This window comes from Capra hircus, chromosome 21 (assembly GCF_001704415.2).
Source record: "Capra hircus breed San Clemente chromosome 21, ASM170441v1, whole genome shotgun sequence".
Lineage (NCBI taxonomy): Eukaryota > Metazoa > Chordata > Mammalia > Artiodactyla > Bovidae > Capra > Capra hircus.
Genome location: NC_030828.1, coordinates 18885956 through 18909230, shown reverse-complemented (window position 1 = coordinate 18909230; position 23275 = coordinate 18885956). Strand labels below are relative to the sequence as shown.

General features: G+C 52.1%; 1 protein-coding gene across 1 annotated transcript; it reads right to left on the bottom strand.

Annotated features, from left to right (window-relative positions):
* ISG20 (interferon stimulated exonuclease gene 20) lies at positions 3798–21048 on the bottom strand. The gene is made up of 4 exons (XM_005694942.3): positions 20780–21048; positions 20236–20487; positions 5207–5407; positions 3798–4005 (listed from the first exon to the last, which is right to left on the bottom strand). Exons 2-4 carry the CDS (start codon positions 20461–20463, stop codon positions 3919–3921), a joined length of 516 nt encoding a protein of 171 aa, XP_005694999.1. The 5' UTR covers positions 20464–20487; positions 20780–21048; the 3' UTR covers positions 3798–3918.

Here is a 23275-nt window from a genome sequence, read left to right as displayed (position 1 = left end):
TTGACTTTCCGCTTCTTCAGAGTCCAGCTCAACAGCCCAAGTGATCTTGCCCTGTTTGGAGGGCTTGTGTTTCCTTTAGAGAATGCAAAATCCTTTCTACTGGACCTACAGAGAGGCTGACCCTAAGCAGGGGAAAGGGAAGAGGAAGCCCAGAATGAGAGGGAGGAGGATTCTACGTCCATGGATGGATCCAAAGTCACATGTGGTCCTGCCTCCTGTTAAGTGGCCTGACAGCTCTGGTCTGGTCCCCCAGGGATGAACCTTGAGTAGTTGGAGAGCCCAAGACATCTGGTATCTAGCTTCAGTTCTGCCACAGGACAAGTCATGACCACAGATGAGTCTTGTCCCCGATCTGAACCTCAGTTTCCCATTTGTAAAATGAGAAAATTGGACTAATGTGGCTTTTAAGCTGCGTTCTCTGGAGCCCTAGGTTTCTGATGAGGCAGTGGGGTTTCAAGGTGGTGCTGACCTCACCTAGCCGTTTCTCTATACAGAGCAGCCTTGCCTGAATCAATCTCCTACTCAAGATCTCATTTGAGACTAAGATTGAAAACGTTGAAAACAACCCATGTACTCATCTTTAGGATGCTGTTTAATAAGCCAAGGTACAGACAGGAGACGGAATACTATACAGCTGGAAAAATATAAGGATGCTCTCAAATAATGATCGTAAATATCCCCAGGATATGTTAAGTAAAAGAAGTAAGATACAAATCTACGTGCAGTATGCTATTTTTTATGTAATAAATAAGGGAAAAAATAAAAATAAATACAATTGTATTTGCTTGATATGTATTAAGAAGCTTGAGAAGGACTCTGGAGAGTTTAGCGGAGCAGTGGTCCTGGAGGGGTAGGGGAGATGAAGGGAGAGTGGATGGAGCCACAGGTAAAACCAGGTTTCTCAATGTGTGGCCTTTTTAGAATATCTTTATTTTGAAACATGTAAATATATTATCTTTTTAAGAAAACAAAACTGAAGTTTGAAAAAATGTACCAAGTGGAGAAGGGTCAGGGGAAGGATGGTGAGCAGATGGTCTCCATGTTCTCTGCAGCCTTGATGGACAGACTGGGGGAGAAGCCGAGAGATGCCCACACAGACCTGTCTCCAAAGGCAGGGGGAAGGGAGGTGCCTTGAGTCCAGGGATCTGGGGCGGTGGGGGGCGCTATGGCCTCCAAGCCAACCTACTTGGTGACCAGGGCCTCCCCCAGCACTTCAGCACACACATTTGATGGAGAAGCCCCCAGTGCCCAAGCCTCAGGCCCTTCCCTTGCTCTCGGCCTGGCCTGGGCTCCCTGTCTCCCGAGGCAGCGGCCAGAGGCTCCCTCCTCAGCCAGCCAGCCAGTCAAACCTGGGATGGGGCTTGTGCTGCCGCAGAAAGAGGAGGGATTTGATTTGTCAGTTCCCTACATGATTAGAAACTTGCAAGCATCTTTTCCTTTAATAGTATTCGAGTATTAGACCTATCACTTAATCCCTGTATGACTTTGGCCAAGTTATTCAACCTCCCTGTACCTCAACTTCCTCATCACAAAGTGAGCAGAATAACAGCCCCTACTACACACGAGATCACACATGTGTAGCACCTAGAATGGTGCCTGGTGCCCCAAGAGCCCCAATAAGTGCCGGCCACTGTGTCACTTGGTCCTGGTGCTGGGCTGTGTGACAGGCACTGGCTCAGGGAAGGAGAGGAGCTCTGTCAGGTGGGGGAGCTCAAGGAGGAGGATGCTGAGGTCAGACACAAGACGTCTTATTCCAGCATCGGGTAAGAACGGATTCATCCCTCCCTCCTTCCTTCTTTCCATCACTCCATCCATCTCCTCACCCACTGGAAGACACCGGGGCCTGCGGCAAGCTCTGGGAATAATGAGATCACAGCGGAGCAGCCCTGACCTCAAGGATCTACAGGAGAGTGAGGAGGAGGAGAGAGAAATCCAGCCAGCACCACCACAGGTGTATGGGGACCCAGGTAAGTCAGGGGTCCAGAGGGCCCTCAGCAGCGGCTTTTCCTTTATTAGGATCATGGTGACGGTGCTGTTCATGGGTCCCCACCTCCCCCAGCCCGATGCTGGGCACCCTGTCTATGGGGTCTCAGTCCCCTTCTCAGCCCTTTGATGGACGGGACCCTGATCTCACAGAGGGAGACACGGAGCCAGGAGGGCTGACTGAAGCTGGGGTCTCTCTAGAGCATCAGCCTGTCCTTCCCCGTGACGGGGCTTCCTCCACTGAGAGCTGGCTGTGCAGGAGGCAGAGGCATGGGGTGAGGGCGGGGCCACAGCACACACTGTCCTCTGGGGTCTTGACCCTCACCTTGGGGCCACCTAGGAAGTAAACTCCCCCGCCAGCTCTTCCCTCCCCTGGGGCATCCAAGCCCCAGAGCCAGAACCAGGACTTCAGGTTAGAGATTTCCTTTGGGAAAGCTTTTCCTCTGGGAACCCTGGCTCCTCTTCTTTCCAGGAAGCCTGAAGCCCTGGAAGGACTCGGGCTGGGAGTCACGGAGCCTGGGGGTCACCTTCCAAGCCAGGCAGCACTACTGCCTCGGCTGCCCTGAGTCTCAACTCAGCAGCTGATGAGGGCATCTAGAGGGTCCCTGGAGCTGCCCTCCATTCATGTTAAAGACCCAGCCCTTCACACTGCCTGCCAGAGGGTCCCTCAGGCTGGTTCTACCAGCAAGTCAGTAAAATGGTTCAAGGGCTCCACCTGGTGGCCACTCACAGCCAGACAAGCAGCTGCACCCAACAGGTTCCAAAGTTCAGAGGTCCGGACTCCAAAACGTGGGCAACAAGGAAAGGGAGAATCCAGAGAGGTCAAATTGCACTTCCCCCTCACCTTTCCTAGCCAGGCTTTCAGAGGCCAGTGGCACAAACGGGAGGCTGCCATTGTAAAACAGACTGAGTGTAAAGCCCCAGAGTTTGGAGTCAGGTGGGCCCGGATTTGAATCCTCGGGTTTAACCTCACCTGGAGCCCCTCATCCCTGCAGTGGGCTATTGAGGACACATCCAACAGGGCTGCGCCCTCTCTCTGCATGAAGGCAGCCAAGGGACTTGGAGAGGGTAAAGCTGGACCAGTGACCATAGTCCCCCTGGTGGTACACAGCCCTTAGGCCAGTGGCTCATCCTCGGCTGCACAGCACAGTCACCTGATGTGGGAAGCGCTTCTCAAAGCATGGTCCCTGGATCAGCACAAGACATCAAGGGGGTACTTGTGGGGAATGCAGATTCCTGGGTTTCCCCCACCCAGCCCTGCTGAATCAGAAACTCTGGGATGGGGCCCAGCAGCCCCCATGTGATGCTCAAGTACCAGGGTGATGAAAAGGTACCTTATGTGACTTGAATGTCTTATGCATCAGGATCACCTCTGGAGGTCAAAATACTAACAGGTACCTACCTCACCCCCACGCCCAACCCCAACCTCCACATCCAGGGATTCTGGTTCAGTGAAGCTGAAGAGGGACCCAGTCAGCAATTAAAATAACAACTCTGCAGATTATTCTACTGCACAATGTTGGACCTGGGTGTTATCCTCAGGAAACCGTTCCCCTTTCTGGGTATAAATGCAGCTAGAAAGGCAGGTGGAGGTAATTAATTGTATTAATTGTCACATGGACTTCTTCTCAGACTCGCAGACTCAAGACATTAAGGAAACTGACACTCCTTAACACAGACATCCCTTAAGTGATGGGAACACTTGAGCCCCCATCCCAGTTCATGTTGGCTGCCCTCTCAAGTGCCGGGTGGGATCCACCAATGCCCGGCTCAGAGAGAAGACAGAAAAAGAGGAGGATCCAAGGGAGTGGAGAAAATATAGAGCTATTTTATTGCTAAAAATGTATTTTACAAAAGCGACAGAGGTTTTGTTCCGAAGAGACAAAAGGTCTCTTGTCCTCGGGGAGGGGCTGGACTCCACCAGGCGGGCAGCCCTCACTGCTCTCGAATTCTCCTGGAGATGCGGTAGAGCTCCATGGCTGCCCTGGCGTCCTCCACCGAGCTGTGTCCCAGCACGCTGTCCTGCAGACACAGGACAGAGAGGGGACAGGGGATGAATCCAGGCGCCATGGGACCCGGGCCTTCCCTGCTGACAGCCTGAGTCCAGGGCTGAAGCGGGTCAGGGTGAGTCTCCATAGCCCCTGATACACAGGCTCAGCTGGTGGCTGGAGCAGGCCAGGCTTCAAGCAGTTCTCACAGGAGCCCAGGGCTCGAGGAACACGGACACAGATGTCTCCAGAGTGCTCCTTGCTCAGCACGTTGAGAACAGGGCTCTTCAGTGAGGCCAGGAGCTGACACTCTGTCCTCGGTCCCTGGTGCCACAAGCCCTGCAGAGGGGCCCAAACTCACGCCCATCCCCTGCCTCCTGCATATTCCTGCTCCCCAGACAAGCTGCCCCCCAATTCCGCAGACTGGGGCTCAGCCTCTCCCCTCCCCAGGCCATCCTGCTAAGACACACCTGCACCCTCCACTCAGACTTGGTGTCCTGCCTGACCCTGTCCTCCGTCCTTGCTCAGGACACCTGCCCTCCCCGCTCAGATGTGTTGAGCTCAGATGTGTTGATGGACAGGTCATGGGCCTCTCTCCCTTCAACCAAGAGTTTCTCAAGGGCCGGCAGGACATTGCTCACCCAGGTCCTCAGCCTCTGGTCCAGCCTGGCCCCAAGTAGGTGCTTCTTAAACATCCGCCGAGCACAAGTGGCCACAGCTCCCAGTGTCCAGCCAGCCTCCCTGAGCCCTTCTGCCCTGGTGAGCTCCCAGCACACGCCTGCCCCCGCCTGGGGCTCGGATTTGGGGCCCCGAGAGCACTATCAGCCGCAGCCTGATGGGCGCTGTGTGTAATCGGTGTGGCTCCCTGGGGACACCCGAGGTCTGTGCTATACACAGTTTCCCGAGGTGGGCTGGAGGGTGAAGCCTCAGTTACCCACAGGGAAATGGGCCTACCTGAAAACAAACTAAATCACCTTGATGGGCTGCCTTCCCTTCCCTGGCCCTTGGCCTCACCCTACAGGCTTCCCGGGTCAGCGCTCAGATAGACGCGGTGCCTGCCAGACAAGCAGCCCGCACCTTCTCAGAGCACACAGCCTCTCAGGACTACATGGGGAAGTTGGGGTGAGCAGAGCATCTCTGGGGCCACATATGTGCTCTGGAGGCACTGGGGGACTTTAGAGTCCTGCAGGGAAGGCCAGCCCCCCACCCCCGCCAGGTAACGGGGTGGCCCTCACCTGGATGCGCCGCCCGAGGAGGCGCTGGCTCAGCACGCGCAGGGAGACCCGCCGGCAGTACTGCAGGCCGGCCTCGCGCCACAGCTGCCGGTCAGCGGCCGTGTCGTAGATGGCGTAGCTGCTCATGTTCTCCTTCAGCGCCTTAAAGTCGTGCTTCAGGTCGTGGCCCACCACCAGCTTGCCCTTCAGCACCTGCAGGATCTGGCGGGGAAGACACAGGCCCCACACGTCACCCGGGGCCCTTCCAGGTGGGTCTGGGACAACGCAGTGCCATCAAGGGGGCTGGCCAGGAGCAGCCCCTCCTGGACTTGTTGTGTGAGCATGAGCAAACCACCATCCCTCTCTGGGCTTGGCACATATCTATCAGGGAGAAAAAGAGGCTGGAGCAGGCCCTTCATCACCTTCAACAGCTTAGTTCTGCCCGAAGGCCTATCCTAGCTTCTTTGGTGGTTGCCTTGGGAGTTTCCCTGGTGGTTCAGAGGGTAAAGAATCTGCCTGCTAACACAGGAGACCGGTTCGATCCCTGGGTTGGGAAGATCGCCTGGAGAAGAGAATGACAACCCACTCTACTTTTCTTGCCTGGAGAATCCCGTGGACATAGGAGCCTGGGAGGCTACAGTCCGTGGGGTCACAAAGAGTGGAACAAAAGTAAGTGACTAACAGTTTGTCCCATGAGTCAGGCATTGCTGATGTTCATCACATACATGATGTTATTTAATCCTTTCAACAACCCTCTTGTGGCAGGTGGAATAATAACCTCCCAGAGATGCCCACTTCCTAATCCCCAGGACCTGTAAACATGTTACATGGCAAAGGGAAATAAAAGCTGCAAATGAACTTCAGGTTGCTAATCAGATGACCTTCAAAGAGGGGCAGTTTCTGAGGCTTCTCTGATAGTCCAGGGGTTAAGAATTCAGCTGCCAAATGCAGGGGACACAGGTTTGGTCCCTAGTCCAGGTACTAAGAGAAAGCCCACATGCAGCAACAAAGACCCAGAGAAACCAAAAGTAAAGCTAGGGAGAGTTTTTGGATGATTCAGAGGGGCCCAGCATAATCCCAAGGTCCTTCTATGTGAAGGTCCGAGAGATCTGACTTGAGAACTTGACGGTCTGTCTCTGGCTGTGGAAGTGGAGGAAGGGGCTGAGAGTCAGGAACACAAGAAGCTAGGAGCTGGGAAGGACAAGGAAACGAATCCTTCACCAGGCCTCCTCCAGGGTTTCCCTAGTGGCTCACAGGGTAAAGAATCTACCCACAATGCAGGAGACCCAGGTTCGAGCCCTGGGTCAGCAAGATCCCCTGGAGAAGAGAATGGCTACCCACTCCAGTATCCTTGCCAGGAGAAGTCCATGGACAGAGGAGCCTGGTGGGCTTCAGTCTATGGGGTCACAAAGAGTCGGACGTGACTGAGCACCTAACACACATCGGAGGCTCCAGAAATTAATACAGCCCTGTGGACACTTCAGTCTCAGAAGAATGAGACCCCCATTGGGTTTCTGAACCACAGAACTGTAAGATGATAAATTTGCATTATTTTAAACCACCCAGTGGTTTTGTTATAACAGCTGTAGAAAACCAGTACAGCTATGAGGGAGGGCTGTGTTTAACTGAATTTTGCAGTTGAAAACCACTGAACTATCAAGAAGTGGAGTAATTTACTCAAGGTGATTCTGATGATTTTTAAATATTTGCAGATTCCTTGACACTCCTCTCAGAACAGACAGAGCCTAGGACTTCCTTGGTAGTCTAGCGATTAAGAATCCACCTGCCAATGCAGCGGACATGGGTTCGATCCCTGGTCTGGGAAGATCCCACATGCTGCAGAGCAGCTGAGCCCAGGCGCCCCAACTGCTGAAGCCTGAGTGTAGAGCCCGTGCTCCGAAACAAGAGAAGCCTGTGCACCACAACCGCAGAGTAGCCCCTGCTCATCACAACTAGAGAAAGCCCACTCGGGATGCAGGAATGAAGAAGATCCAGCTCAGCCAAAAATAAGTCAAATTTTTAAAAGAAAAGGAAACATGCCATCTGATTCCCTTCACCTTGAATATGAGACAGGCTGTGTGATGTCTCACTGGTCGATGGAACCAGTGTCCCAGGATCCCTGAGTCACCCTGAAACCACCATGCTGCGGAAACCACCCTGAGTTACGGAGTTGTGCCCAAGGAGCCCCAGCCACACGACAGGTGGGTGAGTGACCCACCCCGTGATTCCAACCCCGGGCCGGCCAGGTGCCTCAGCCGATCAGCTGTCCCTGTCTGAGCCCTGCCCGGATTGCAGATGCGTGGGTGACATAAATATTGACATTGTTTGGAGCACTTGGTTTTGGGGTGACTTGCTAAGCATCATTTGATAACTGGGACAGTCACACAGGCAGTTCATGGCAGGGCCAGCCCTCAAAGCCAGCGGGCACGGCTCTAGTGCCTGCTTGTCATACCGTGTTATATGGAAGAGCCTCCTGCTCCCAGCCTCTGCCAGTACCCTGGGCAAGCTGCAGGGGGCGACCCGGAGAGTGCCCCAGCCCAGCGCCCTGCCCATGTGCCCAGGCCACCCCTCTTGCTTCTGTTCTCACCTCCTTTCCCACGGTGGCCAAATGGACAGCCTCAGTCACTGGCCACACAGAGGCGTCACCTTTCCTTCTCTTGGCTGCCCCTGGGGAAGACGGGGTTGGGGGAGTGCTTGGGGCAAGCTGTCCTAGGTGCCGTCTGGGCAGCAGCTCATAGCCATCTCAGGCCCACCTTGGATAGCTCTTCAGCAGCCTTCATCTCTTCCTCTGTGCCCAGGAAGGAACCTCTAGGTGGCTAACACCCTCCAGTGTCTTGCTTCTGCTGCTAGCTGCTTCCCCAGACATCAAGTGGGACCTTTGATTTGCTCCCCCTTGTGGCCACTTTGCAGAAGAGAAGCCGAGTCTCCCAGAAGTGACTTCCTGGCAGTCCAGTGAAGAATCCACCTTGCAATGCAGGGGATGTGGGTTCGATCCCTGGCTGGGGAGCTGAGACCTCACACACTATGGAGCAAATAAGCCAGCATGTGTCAACTGGAGAGACCACCCACTGCAAGGATAGATCTTCGATGATGCAACAAAAATCCTGCATGCCGCAACTAAGACATGATGCAGGCAAATAAGTAAATTTTTTTAAAAGTGAGGGGACCTGTCCACAGTCACAGCACTGGAGACAGGGTGGGTCCATCCCACCATCAGCCCCTCCATTACTGAGGTTTTGTTGGGAATGGTGGCTCAGGCAGTAAAGAGTCTGCCTGCAATGAGGAGACCTGGGTTTGATCCCTGGGTTGGGAAGATCCCCTGGAGAAGGGAATGGCAACCTGCTCCAATATTCTTGCCTGGGAGAATCCCCTGGATAAAGGAGACAATCCATGGGATCACACAGAGTCAGATACAACTGAGCAACTAACACTTCCTCCAGACAGACCCCTGCCCAACCTAGGGACTGGAGAAAAAGCTCCAAGAATGAAGCTGGGCCACTCCTGAGAGACATCAGTGTTTGTCACACTTGGGCTTAGGGATCAGCTAGTCAACCTTACCAAAATCTGGATTCGACTGGGGGATTCTGCCTTTCTAACAGGTGGTGCGGATGCTGGAGGTCTGGAGGCCCCCTGAGCGATGAGGGCACACAACCTCTGAGCAGAGGCTGGAGGAGAACAGTTCATGTGAAGGAAAGGGCTCGGGCAGCACGCAGGGGAAGGGTCGAGGCCCAGGGCCAGGGGATGTGGCTGTGCTGGGCAGCTGGGGGTCACATACCTTTCCTTGCTGACATCTTTTATGTTTCTGAACAGTGGGCCTGTTTTCTTGCCTAGGAGATGACTCAGATCTAGTTCACACAAGCCCTGAGGGGTCTGTGACATCCCAGAGTCAACCGCAGTAGCCGATCCCAGGCTAAGAGGGCCAAGTCATCGTGGGATGTATTCCCAGGAAATTCATCACTTCCTGAGGGTCCCCACAGGGGGCGGGCATCCCACGGGGGGGGGGGGGGCGGGCATGGTTACATACAGGACCATGAGACTCATCATGAAGTGGACAAGAAGTAGGAGGATGAAGAGGCAGGGAAAGGAGGAGAACTGTCTCTTCAGCAGAGAGATGTCAACTCTTCAGGACAAAGATTCTGGGACTTGCTGTGTGGTCTCAGGGAGGTCAAGGACCATCTCTGGGTTTCAGTTTCCCTCTTTGAAAAGGGAGAGCCTGGAGAGGTGAGCTCCACGGACTTTTTGAGGCAAGGCAGAAAGGGAAATCCAGGGTGGTGTGGAGGTGAGCTGGCAGGGCCTCCGGGCTGTGTGAGCTACTAGTTGCCAACCTGCCCTGAATCAGTGTCATGAGGCAAATGTGTCCAATGCACTGGGTGGAGGCTCAGGTTCCTGGAAAGAACTGGAGGGGGTGGGGGAAAGGGACATTCATCCACCCGTTCTCATTGCCTGGCTTTGGGTCAGGTACTTTCCACACCTCATCATGAGGCCTCACAACAAGAGTGTTCTTAATGTCATTTTACAGTGGAGAGGGCTGAGGATCAGAGAGGGTAAGAGGCTTGCCCAGGTCACACAGCGGGTGAGTTGACTGCTGAGATGCCCTGTCCAGACCTGCCTGAACCTGTCACTATCATTACAGTTGTTATTATTGCCATCTGTTGAGAATCTAGGGATTGTGTTAGCATTATTAATTTCAGAGTTGAACTTAATAATTTCTGTTTGGGGAATAGAATAGATATATGAATGGCTAGGGCTTCCTAGCCCCAGGTGGCTCAGTGGTAAAGAATCTGCAAGGAGACACAAGAGATGCATGTTCCATCCTTGGGTTTAGAAGGTCCCCTGGATGAGGAAATGGCAACCCATGCCAGTATTCTTGCCTAGAAAATTCCATAGACAGAGGTACCCGGAGGGCTATGGTCTATAAGGTCGCAGACAGTCAGACATGACTGAGCGGCTGAGTGCACACACACACATGTGTATGGCTGAGGCCCTTCACTGCTCACCTGAAACTGTCACAACATTGTTTGTTAATTGGCTATGTATGTGCTCAGTTGTGTCTGACTCTTTGTGACCCTATGGACTGTAGCCTGCCAGGCACTTCAGTCCATGGGATTCTCCAGGCAAGAGTACTAGAGTGCGTTGCCATGCCCTCTTCCAGGAGATCTTCCCTACTCAGGGATCAAATCCGGGTCTCCTGCATTACAGGTGGATTCTTCACCAACTGAGCCTCTGGGGAAGTCCCATTAATTGGCTATACCCCAATATAAAATCTGTGGAAAATTCTGAGAGAGATGGGAATACCAGACCACCTGACCTGCCTCTTGAGAAATCTGTATGCAGATCAGGAAGCAACAGTTAGAAATGGACATGGAACAACGGACTGGTTCCAAATAGGAAAAGTAGTACATCAAGGCTGTATATTGTCACCCTGCTTATTTAACTTTTATGCAGAGTACATCATGAGAAACGCTGGACTGGATGAACCACAAGCTGGAATCAAGATTAATTGGAGAAATATCAATAACCTCAGATATGCAGATGACACCACCCTTATGATAGAAAGTGAAGAACTAAAAGCCTCTTGATGAAAGTGAAAGAGGAGTGTGAAAAAGTTGGCTTAAAGCTCAAAATTCAGAAAACGAAAATCATGGTATCTGGTCCCATCACTTCAGGGCAAATAGATGGGGAAACAGTGGAAACAGTGTCAGACTTTATTTTTGGGGACTCCAAAATCACTACAGATGGTGACTGCAGCCATGAAATTAAAAGATGCTTACTCCTTGGAAGGAAAGTTATGACCAACCTAGATAGCATATTCAAAAGCAGAGGCATTACTTTGTCAACAAAGGTCTGTCTAGTCAAGGCTATGGTTTTTCCAGTAGTCATGTATGGATGTAAGAGCTGGACTATAAAGAAAGCTGAGCACTGAAGAATTGATGTTTTTGAACTGTGGTGTTGGATAAGACTCTTGAGAGCCCCTTGGACTGCAAGGAAATCCAACCAGTCCATCCTAAAGGAGATCAATCCTGAGTTTTCATTGGTAGGACTGATGTTGAAGCTGAAACTCCAATACTTTGACTACCTGATGCAAAGAGCTACTCATTTGAAAAGACTCTGATGCTGGGAAAGACTGAAGGCAGGAGAAGGGGACAACAGAGAATGGGATGGTTGGATGGCATCACTGACTCCATGGACATGAGTTTGGATAAACTCCGGGAGTTGGTGATAGACAGGGAGGCCTGGAGTGAAGTGCTGCAGTTCATGGGGTCACAAAGGGATGGACACAACTGAGTGACTGAACTGAACTGAACAATGCAAAATAAAAACTTTAAAAAAAAACAGTGATGTAATAACCCTAAATAAAACATCATATAACAGAAAAAATTAATTAATTAATAATTTCCACTGCTGAACCCATGACAGCCCTCAGTAAAGATTTCTGATTCCAAAATATGGGTCCTATAAGGCGGGGATTATCATAGCATCTTACCCACAGGGACAGGGGGTGCTGGGTGGTGTGTACCATGCCACTCATTAGGGGAATGACAGGCCCAGGTGCAGGAATCTGCCCGCATCCTCTTTCCACTGTGTTTCCCCTCTAGTCCAAGTATTTCCCAGATGGGCCTGATCAAAAAATCACCGGGGGCCCTTGTTAAAAGACAAGAGGGCGGGGCCCTACTCCAGACTAGCTGAAGCATCATCACCAGGAAGGGGCATTAGCAAATGGTCCAGGGTATTCCTCCCATCTGCCAAGTTTGGAAATGCCAGCTCTGATGTCTGTCCGGCCCCTCAGAGCCCGCTGCTCCCATCATGCATCCATCTTTCCATCTGTCCATGCATTCATGCTTGGGGCCAGGAGAGGTGATCATAAGGCACTCTGAAGAATGCTGCCCTTTTGGAGGTCCCCTACTCTGATCGTCAGGAGTGGCCCTGGACCCCTTCTTTCCTCTTGTTCCCTGCCAGGCTCTCCGGGTGTCCTGGCCCCTAGCTTGGGTCTGCTTCCCACAAGGCTGCTTAACCCATGGAAAACCTGGATGACAAAGTTGTCCTCATTCACCTGGCTGAGCCTCAGAAAGACATTCCAGGTGTGCGGACCCCAACAGGGTCCTTGACCCAGGCAAGGGCTATGTCACTGGTATAGCTGAAACCACTCTGCTCACAAGCCACCGTGGCTTCCTTCCTTTCTGTTTCCCACCTAAACTACGATGACTCACAAGGTTCAGTTTCTCTATGTGCGAACTCACAGCATCATTCTCATTCTCCAATCCCAGTCACGGGGTGGATGCTACTCACTATACCAGGTTAACATTAGAAGAGCATTTATTTACAAAAGTATGTCACAGACTTTCCCTGGTGGTGCAGTAGATAAGAATCTGCCTGCCAATGCAGGGGACACTGGTTCAGTCCTTGCTGCAGGAAGATCCTACATGCCGCGGAGCATCTAATCCCATGCTCCATACAGAGCCCCCACGCCTAGAGCCTGTGCTCCACAACAAGAGAAGCCACTGCAGCGAGAGGCCCACACACAGCACCGAAGACGCAGCACAACCAGAAATAAGACAAATAAATAGAAAACTTAGGGTTTTTTAAAAAGTGAGTTACCAGTTATTGACCATCATCATTAGATTAAAACATGAGTTAAAAGAGTGTTGAGGGGCTTCCCTGTTGGTCCAGTGGTTAAGAATCTGCCTTCTAGCGCAGGGAACGTGGGTTCCATCCCTGGTTGGGCAGCTAAGATTCCACGTGCTGAGGGGCAACCAAGCCTGCGAGCCAGAACCAGAGAGATGTCCATCCACCACGATGAAGAGTCCGTGTGTCTCGACTCGGAGCCAAGACAGCCAAATAAATAAAATTTTTTTTTTTTTTTTAAAAAGAGCATTGACCTGTCAGGTGAGAGCTCTGAATCTGGGCACTGAGCTGTAGCCCAGCCTGCTGTGTGTCCTTAGCAAGTCACTGCCCCTCTCTGGACCTCGGTCTCCTCACAGGTTCCCTCCTGTGCTGACAGCCTGGCTTATGGGGCTCTCTGTAGACCAGGGTTCTCAAGCTTGGAACTACTAACATTTGGGGCCCGATACTTCTTTGTTGTGAGTGTGTGTTCTGTGCGTTGTAGGATGTCTAACACCATCTCTAGCCTCAAGCCATTGGATATCAGCGACAGCCTTCCCCGCCTCACTTACAACAATCAGAAATGCCTCCAGATGTTGCTAAAAATGTCCCCTTGGGGGCAGAATCACGGTGCACTGAGAACAACTGTGTTAGATGACAGTCAGACCTTCAGGTGTCAGAAGATAACAAGGCAATTACCTTGCATTATAAAAGCAGTGTCGGAACTTCCCTGGTGGTTCAGTGGTTAAGAGTCTGCCTTCCAATGCAGGGGACATGGGTTCGATCCCTGGTCAGGGAACTAAGCTCCCAAATGCTGCAAGGCTACCAAGCCCACGTCCCACAACCACTGAGCCCAGACAACCTCTACTACAGACCCTGAATGCTCTAGATCCTGTGTGCCCCTCCAAAAAAAATACCACATGTGACAGCAAAGATCCTGAGTGCGGCAATGATGACCCAACACAGTCAAGTAAACAAATATTTAAGATAAATAAAAGCAATATAACACCATTACAAAAACTAAAAAAGAGAACAGGGTGAGGGAGGTCCCCTCAAAGCTTCAGTGCCTTGTGGCCACATTGCTCCTGGGTGTCCCAGGTGGGCTAGCGGGCTTAGCGGCTCCTCAGAGCCCGCCTGGCTTCTACAACCTGGTCGATGGCTCACTGCTAGCCTGGTCCACTCGCCATTCCCATGGGAGGAAGAGACAGGTTGGTGAGCCGCCTTTGGAAAATGCCTGCAAGAAACCTCGACTCACCTGAGAGGTGTCACCTGGCCTTGCGGGTCTGATAAATGGCTAATAGACTTCTGCCCTTTGGCGAGTTCCCCCGTACATCTCGGGTTCTATGAGCCTGACCTTTGGGATTAAAATACTGAGGATGACGAGTGGGGTCAATGTGTCTCGATGTCTTCGTTCATGAAAACAAATGACGGGGGCTTCTCTGGTGACTCTGTGGCGAAGAATCTGCCTACTAGTGCAGGGGAAACAGGTTTAATCCCTGATCTGGGAAGATCTCACAGGCAGCAGAGCAGCTAAACCTGTACACCACACCTATTGAGACTGTGCTCTGGAAGCCGGGAGCTGCTACTACAGAAGCCGTCTCACCCTAGAGCCCAGCCGTGCACTGCAACTAAACGGTAACCCCACTCGCCGCAACTGGAGAAAAACCCTTGCAACAGTGAATATCCAGCACAGTCAAAAATAAATAAATAAAAAATTTAAATATATATATATATATCTTAAAACAAAAAGAAAATAATGGCAGTTGCCTCATCCCTCAGCTTCATCCTCATGCTGCACTGACACTGTGTGTACACCAGGCACAGAGAAGACTCTTGAGAGTCCCCTAGACTGCAAGGAGATCAAACCAGTCAATTCTAAAGGAAATCAACCCTGAATATTCACTGGAAGGACTGATGCTGAAGCTGAAGCTCCAATACTTTGGCCACCTGATGCGAACAGACGACTCACTGGAAAAGACCCTCATGCTGGGAAAGATTGAAGGTAGAAGGAAAAGAGGGCAACAGAGGATGAGATGGTTGGATGCCAACATCGATTCAGTGGACATGAACTTGGGCAAACTCCTGGAGATAGTGAGGGATGAGGGAAGCCTGGCGTCCTGCAGTCCATGGGGTTAAAAAGAGTCGAACACGACTTGATGACTGAAAAACACCACCAGGCTCTTAGCATTCACAGTTAAGTGAATTCACAGGATTCACACCCTGATCACAGGTTTGGAACATCGCAGAGGAAGTCCCGGGGACAGAATTTGAGTCTTTGCTCCTCCCCTTCCTTGGACAGTCTGCTCAGCCTTGTGTCTTAGTTTGCTCATCTATAAAACGGAGTGATGAGACTACCTTCCAGGCTGTGGTGGGGAGTAAAGGTAGCGGTGTGTTGAAAGTGCTTAGAACAGGGCCTGGACACCTTGCTGGATACACCTGCGCTACTTTCTCACATCACCCCTATGTCACAGAGAGGTTTAGCAACAAGCCGGAGGAAATGGGGCAATCAGGAGGCAGAGCTGGGACTGGACCCACGTCCAGCCAAGTCTGAAGACACTGTGCTTGCTCCCTGCCCCCTGCATGTATTACTGCATCTTGACAGCAAAGGCCAGCATGAAGGCAGAGGCAGTTCTGGTCCACGCAGCTGCCAGGACTCCTGTGCATGTTAAATCACCTCAGTCGTGTCCAACTCTTTGTGACCCCATGGACTGCAGCCCACCAGGCAAGAATACTGAAGTGGGGTGCCATGCCCTCCTCCGAGGAATCTTCCTCCCAACCCAGGGACTGAACCTGTGTCTCTTAGGTCTCTCTCCTACATTGGCAAGCGAGTTCTTTACCACTAGTGCCACCTGGTAAGCCCCAGGACTCCTGAAAATCAGTTCAACTCCAGTCCCAAAACATTCTCAGGGCACCTGTTATGTTCAAATCACAGTCTCCAACGTGGGGTAGATAAGATACCCTGCAGGAGCTGCAGAGCTAGGCAGACCCATGTGGGGGGTAGGCAAGCTCTAAAGCATGCCGTCTCTGGGACTTCCCTGGCGGTCCAGGGGTCAGGACTCTGCACTTCTACTGCAGGGGCACGGGTTTGATCCCTGGTCGGGGAATTGAGATCCTGCATGCCAAGAGTGCGGGCTATAGCAAGGAGGGTGAGATTCCCACGTGGATAGGGTTGGGGGTGGGGAGGGTGAGGAGAGAGGAAGAGCATCACACAGGACTCCCCTGGCCTGAGCCTGCCAGGACGGCAGTATTTCTAGGGGAAGGAATGGGGAATGGGAGGGGGACGGGATGGGGCTGAAGTACTGGGGGGTGATGGCTGAGCTGAGAGAGATGCCAGAAAAGGTAGGTAGGTGGGGTTTGGGGGACCATGGACGTTGGGTTAGGGGGACTCTAGGCAACGGGCAGCCTTTGCAGGTATTTGAACCAGGGGGTGGGGATGAGAGTGGGGACTGTGATCTGAGCCAGGCCTGGGGAAGTTCCTCTGACAGCCGGGTAGGAGAGATGAGCAGGGAGCTTACCCTGTGCAGAAAACGAGGACCAGAATCTAAGCCCACGGCTCTCAGGGGAAGTTGCAGAGGGGACTGGATGTAATATTTGAGTTTCTGCCCTGCCCTCTCCAGGAGCGGAGCACTTGGAGTGACAGTCAACCCCGAACCAGGCACTGTGCTTAGAACTGCAGACCACAAAGCCACACCCAGCGTTCACAGGCCAGGGAGGACACACTAGCTCCCCCTTCACTGGAGAGACAACAGAGGCTCAGAAAGCCTCAACAATAACTTGCCAAACGTCACACCAGCCAGTGACCGAGCAGGAAACGCGAACCCCAAGGTGGGTCCCAAGAGCTGCCCTGCCTTTAATCCCGCCTCCCTCCTGGCACGGCTGTGAGTGTGTGTGTGTGAGTGTGTGTGCTCAGCTGTGTCCAACTCTTTGCAACCCCATGGACTATAGTCCCCAGGCTCCTCTGTCCTTGGGATTTTCCAGGCAAGAATACTGGAGAGGTAGCCATTTCCTTCTCCAGGGCATCTTCCCAACCCAGGGATTGCCCCTGTGTCTGTTGCGTCTCCCAAATTGGTGGGCGGATTCTCTAGCACTGGAGACACCTGGGGAGCCCTCTTGAATGGCTATGAAGCGCCTACTCTGGGCAGCACTCTGTTACACGCCGGAAGGGCATCATCTCCAGCTGAAAAGCAAACGCATTTCAACACCGAGTGTGGATGAGGACCGAGCTGTCCTGACTCCCAGGCCGGTGCCTGAGGGCGTCCAGGGAACTGCATTTCTCTGCCGCCTCCTCTCCCCTGCTCTGGACTCTTCTGCCCCTTCTTCCACCTTGGGGTGGGGAGGGACGGGGAAGGAGGAGAAGAGATGCCATGCTGCCCACCTGACTGCTCAGTGGGGATCTGCGTATGGGCAGCTCCTCCCAGGGGCCCTGGGCCTCCCATCGGCGCCAACAGCCCCACCTCTCCTTCGTGCTGCCCTCCCCTTCTTGTTCTCGGTCCTAACCGTTCCTTCTTGCCCATCCTCCGGATGCTGCCGATGACTAAGATCCTTGCAACTGCTCCTCAGTCTCTCTGACTCTCCTCTCTACTGTCATCTCCTTCCTCACTCCCATCCAGTCTCCCCAAGCACCCCAGTTCAGGTTTTCCTGACAGTGGTTTTGATCCTGCCATGCTCTCGCTCAAGAACCTTCAGTGGCTCCCTATGACACACTGAGTTGCAGGCACTGAATCCTCCCACCCCTTCGGCAAACAGTACCAGCCTCGTGCAGCCTTTCTAGAACCACCCTGATGTACTGTGGGCTCCTCTGGGCTCCGTAGTATCCTGTTAGCAACTCTAGAACAGTGCTGTCCAATAGAAAGAAACATAACGTGAGCCACGTGCGTAATTTTAAATCATCAGCAGCCATATTTTAAAAGTTAAAAGAAATAGGTTAAATCACTTTCAACATGTTTTATTTAACCTAACATACCAAAATATCATTTTAATATATATTCCATGTTAAACATTATCGAGGGATTTTATGGTTCTTTTTTTCATTCAGGTCTTCATAATCCAGTGCATATTTTATGTTTACATCTCAGTTCAGACCAGCCACTTTTCAGCGTGCTCACTAGTCACAGATGATGCTCTCTTGGACACACAGGTCTAGAGGTTTTGAGCCTTTTACATTCTATTTATCTGAACTTGTAAGAGATACTCAGTGATATGGGTTGAATATGTTCCCCCTCAAATCCGCTTGTGGAAAGCCCCAACCATCTCAAAATGTGACCTTTTTGGAAATGGGTCATGGAAGATGTTATTGTTATGATGTCATAATGGAGTATGTTGGTTCTGTAACACAGGGGTGCCCAACTACCAGTGCGTTGCCTGTTAGGAACCAGGCCACACAGAAGGAGGTGAAAGGAGGCTCAGGCGAAGCCTCCCCTGTATTTACAGCCGCTCTCCATCACTCACATTACCACCTGAGCTCTGCCTCCTCTCAGATCAGCGGTAGCATTAGATTCTCAGAAGAGCGTAAACCCTACTGAGCTTGAATCATCCTGAAACCATCCCCTCAGCCCCATGGAAACACTGTCTTCCATGAAACCAGTCCCTGATACCAAAAAGATTGGGGACCACTGCCCTAACAAATATGACCGGTGTCCTTATAAAAGGGAAATCTGGTACAGGGGCATACACAGAGGAAGAATGCCACGTGAGCATGAAGGTGGAGATTGGGGTGACATTTCTCCAGACCAAGGACCATCAAAGATGGCCAGCAGGATAAGAATCTGCCTGCCAATGCAGGGGATGTGGGTTCAATCCCTGGTCAAGGAAGATTCCACATGCCACAGAGCAACTAAGCCACAAATATTGAGCCTGCAACTACCACGCCAGTGCGCTGGAACTACTGAAGCCTGCGCGCCTAGAGCCTGTGCTCCACACCAGTGAGAAAAAAGCCTGTGCACCGCAACAAAGACCCAGGGCAGCCCAAAATACATGAACAAATAAACAGATGGCCAGCAAACCAACAGAGGCTAAGAGAGAGACCCAGGTCAGGTTTTCCCTCCTCAGAAGGAGCCTTCTGACACCTTGGCCGGGAACTTCTAGCCTCTAGAACTGTGAGAACAGACATTTCTCTTGTCTAAACCACTTTGTGGTACTTTGTTTCCGCAGCCCTAGCAAACCAACATTTAGTTCAGACACTCTGTTTCCTCATCTGTAATATGGGAACAAGGGAAGAATCCTAACAAGTAACAGGTTTATTCTGGTGTGTGTGTGTGTGTGTGTGTGTGTGTGTGTGTGTGTGTGTGTGTGTGTGTGTGTGTGTGTGTTGGGCATGCCACGCAGCATGTGGGATCTTTGTTCCTCGACCAGGGATTGAACCTGCACCCCCTACACCAGAAGTGCAGGGTCTTAACCACCAGACCACTGGGGAAGTCCCTAGTTAACAGGTTTTTAATACTTCTGTAGGCACTCTTTCCAAGCCCTTTCTCAGTCCTCACAATAATCCTGTGAGATTGCTACTGTTATCACTCCCGTCGGGGAAATGGGATACAGAGAGTTCAAGGAACCTGCACAAGGTCACTTAGCAGGTAAGGGGCAAAGCCAGGATTCAAACCTGGCCCTCTTAGCCCTGACCTAGCAGCTGCAGAGGACGCTCCTGGCAGGCTGCTTTGTGAGGCGTGAATGAGCTCCCAGATGGAACTCGGGGAGCATCCGGTGAGTAGCCAGTGCTCGGGAAACAGTGGCTATTGTTGTGGCCTCATCTCTGGCACAGGGAGCGCGCACATGTGCAGTACGTGGGACTAAAGTGAACCCTGGGCCTTTGTGTTCTTCCTGAACTTCCCCAAATTGAGCTCACCTTCCCAGAAATGACTAAACCCTGGTGCCGCTTCTAGAGAGGTTGAGTTTCCTTTTCACTGAGTGATTCAGAGAAACAGAAAGTAAACTGGAGGTGTCGCAAGTTGGAGGGCAAGAGGACTGGGAGGCTCTGGCACGCCCCACCCACCTGGAAGGGCGGATGGCCTGTGGGGGTCTGGGAGCGAGCTCTCCCGGGGGCTCAGGGAGGGGCCCCCTCCCGGTAAGGGCCTCCAAAACCCATCCATCCCCACTTCCTCTGCCGGGCTCCCTGGAGGCAGCCACTGTAGGGGAGAGAATGGGGAATCTAGCCCCCAAATCAGTGTGCAGGGAGCATCAGGCAGGACGGTGTCCCCATCATGAGACCAGCAAGGTGGACTAGATGCCGTGAAGGCTGCTCCTAGAGGCGAGCCTAAGGTTGTCTGATGTCTGATCCTTGGGGATGCGATGGCCACACCAATGGGTTTCTCACGCCCTGGTTGGTGCAGGGGTGGTGGGGAGTCGGACATGGCTGGAATTACAGGTCACAGGTCAGCACCCAGGGGAAGCACCAGAGGAGCGTGTATACGTGGGGGCGTGTGTGTGTTGGCCCGGCTGGCATCCAGCCCTTCGCTTACCTCCAGCCTGGCCACGGCAAACGGGGTGGCCCCCTCCATGTTCCGAGCTGTGATTCCACTGACCGGGGTCCTGTAGTCAGTGATGTCACCCTCGGGCCGGATGAACTTGTCGTACAGCACGGAGCCGTGGTAGTCCACAAGGCTGCAGCGAGCCAAGCCGCTCTCCCGGGAGGGCCCCAGCCCCACCATCTCACAGTCCATGGCTACCACGTCCGCGCTCCTTGCCATATTCCACCAGGACCCTCAGATGTGCTGGACAGGGCGGCAGGAAAGCCATCATTCGAGAGGCCGGCCGAGGTCCCAGGCATCCTCAGCCACCTCCCAGGCAGCCTACACCCTCTGCCCTGCTCTTTGCCACAACCACCTGGCGCAGAGAGAAGCTGGCTGCTTGCCACCCCAACCAGCCTCTTCACTCGGCAATCCCATGGCCTCTCCTGGGTCCTGCCAGGCAGCCTCGGGATCAAGATGCTCCCTTCCCACCACCACCCCTGGCCACCGCCCCGGAGAAATGTCTGGAAGCCCCCATCCTGTCCCCCACTCTCACCTGCCTGCCTCTCTGATGCCCCTTTCTCAGCTACTGCAGTTGCTCTTAGCAGTGACTCATCTCTGACTTCAAGCCGGGAATCCTGACCCTGTTTCAGTTTCTGGTTTGCTATCAAGTGAAGTCAGGGGCGGAGGCCAGGCACGTGGGCTGGGCTGCCTCATCTCCCAGGGCTGCCGGCCTGTCAGGAGCTCCGTAGCCTGAGTCAGGACTGACGAAGCTGGCCACTGGCTCTGTGTCTGGGTGTCCCATCTTTCTTTGCCCCTGCCCCTCCACCTACTCCCTCAAGCCCGCCCCTCCTCAGTGACACGGCTGATGTGGTGTTGTAGATTGCAACATCTGTCTCTTGTTTCTCACCCTCTGCTCAGAAAAGAAACATCCCCGGGACTGGAGCCTGCGGACGGTCCTACAACTTCTGGAGCCATCACCAAATCTAATGCTCTGTGAGGTCTTTCATGGGGGCAGTGAGAACTGGCTCTTGGGACACTGAGGTTACTCACTGGGAAGGGCAGGAGAAGGTTGGGACGCAAGGAGGGCTAGCCCCCACCGCTGACCCAGTAGAGGCAAGGAGGCAGTGAGGGAGCCCTAGGGCCTCCACCGGCTCAGGGGTGTCTCAGAAATGGTCATGTCTGCCTTTGAAGGGCTCTGCCTCCAGCTATGCTGTCACTGTTTGAGGACAAGGAGAAGCAGGCCTAGGGGGAGTCCCCACCAGCCTGGCTATATTACCTAGGGATTATAAGCCTGGTGTGCTGTGGTCTATGGGGTTGCAAAGATTCGGACACGACTGAGCAACTGAACTGAACTGAACTGATGCTCTGAGAAATGGAGTATCTCCTGCCATATCCGTAGACAAGGATGTCACCATCATCAGCAGGGTAGCCCTCCAGTGTGAACTGGTGAACCCTAAGGGCACTCAGGAAGGTAAGGGTACCTGCAATCTAACAGTCATCGGAGTGTAGCCACTCTCCGTATGGTGAGCCCAAGGGAGCTCAGGATGTGAAAAGAACACAGGATACTGGCCCGGGATAGCGGAGATGCATGTGAGAGGAATGACTCCAGACAGCCCAGATGCTTGCGTCTTCCCATGCATAGAAACACACTGAATTCCTTAAGTTGGGATGTCTGTGCATGCATGCAAGCTATGTCAGACTGTTCGCATCCCTATGGACCACAGCCGGCCAGGCTTCTCTGTCCATGGGATTCTCTAGGCAAGAATACTGCACTGGGTTGCGTGCCCTTCTCCAGGGGATCGAACTCACGTCTCTTACATCTAGCTGCATTGGCAGGCAGGTTCTTTACCACTAGCACCACCTGGGAAGCCCTTGGGATATCTGGTTTTCTTTAATTAACAATAATCTTTTGAAGTTCAGACTACCCACAACTTTTGCAAAACTTTTGTTACAAAAGTTAAAAACTTTCTGTTTGTTTTTTTTTTTGTGAAACTTTGTTTCAAAACCTCTGTATAACCTGACTCCTTCCCTCACCTCCTTGGAGCAGCTAACTCTTTCAGGGCCACTTCAGATACCATCTCCCTGGCCTGAAATGAAAGTCACTCAGTTGTGTCCAACTCTTTGCAATCCCATGGACTATACAGTCTACGGAATTCTCTAGACCAGAATACTGGAGTGGGTAGCCTTTCCCTTCTAAGGGGGATCTTCCCAACCCAGGGATCGAACCCAGGTCACCCGCGTTGCCAACAGATTATCAGCTGAGCCACAAGGGAAGCCCAAGAATACTGGAGTGGGTAGAAGTCCTAAAAATCCCACTGAATAAAACATAACTCTCAACTTTTAGATTGTATTTTTTTAAGTCGACAGCTCTCCCAGGCTAGGACTCTGACCCTTTAGAACAAGTCTAGTACATAGGAGCACTCAGTATCGATTGAATAAGAGTTACAACTGGGGCAAAAATAAAATCAGCTTTAATGAGGAAATTGTCTGTAGGTACTGGGGTGAGTTGATCACCCCCGTCTTACTTCCTACCCGAGATCCACATGAAACAAGATTTGCTTTCAAACTGTCACTAAAATCTGTGGCTTGGAAAGGAATTTCCCCAGGTTCTTAATGTATTCACCAAGAGACATCCAGCTTCATTTAACAGACCTCAAAAAGAAAACCAGATACTGAAATATGTTTGAAGAGTACGGCATTGTTCCTGTGTGTTGTTCTTGGTTCAAATTTGAGTTAGAGGTTTTGGTTTCCATTCTGAATGAGCAGCTTTTCTTTGAATTCAGACTGTCTGGGGATTTCTTGTTCCTCAAATGCATAAAGGATTGTTACCCTGATTTACGAGAAGATGCAAAATTCTTGCTACTTGAACATACATTGAAAAGTAACTCCCTAAAGAAGGCTGAGCCCTGAAGAGTAGACACTTTTGAATTGTGGTGCTGGAGAAGACTCCTGAAAGTCCCTTGGATAGCAAGGAGATCAAACCAGTCAATCCTAAAAGAAATCAACCCTGAATATTCATTGGAAGGACTGATGCTAAAGCCCCAATACT

Excerpts from the sequence above, each read along its gene's own strand:
- ISG20 (XM_005694942.3), bottom strand. The coding sequence starts at position 20,463 with ATGGCAAGGAGCGCGGACGTGGTAGCCATGGACTGTGAGATGGTGGGG. Across the intron at positions 5,408-20,235 it reads TTGCCGTGGCCAGGCTGGAG|ATCCTGCAGGTGCTGAAGGG; the intron begins GTAAGCGAAGGG and ends CTTCCCCGCCAG. Across the intron at positions 4,006-5,206 it reads TCCTCGGGCGGCGCATCCAG|GACAGCGTGCTGGGACACAG; the intron begins GTGAGGGCCACC and ends CTGTGTCTGCAG.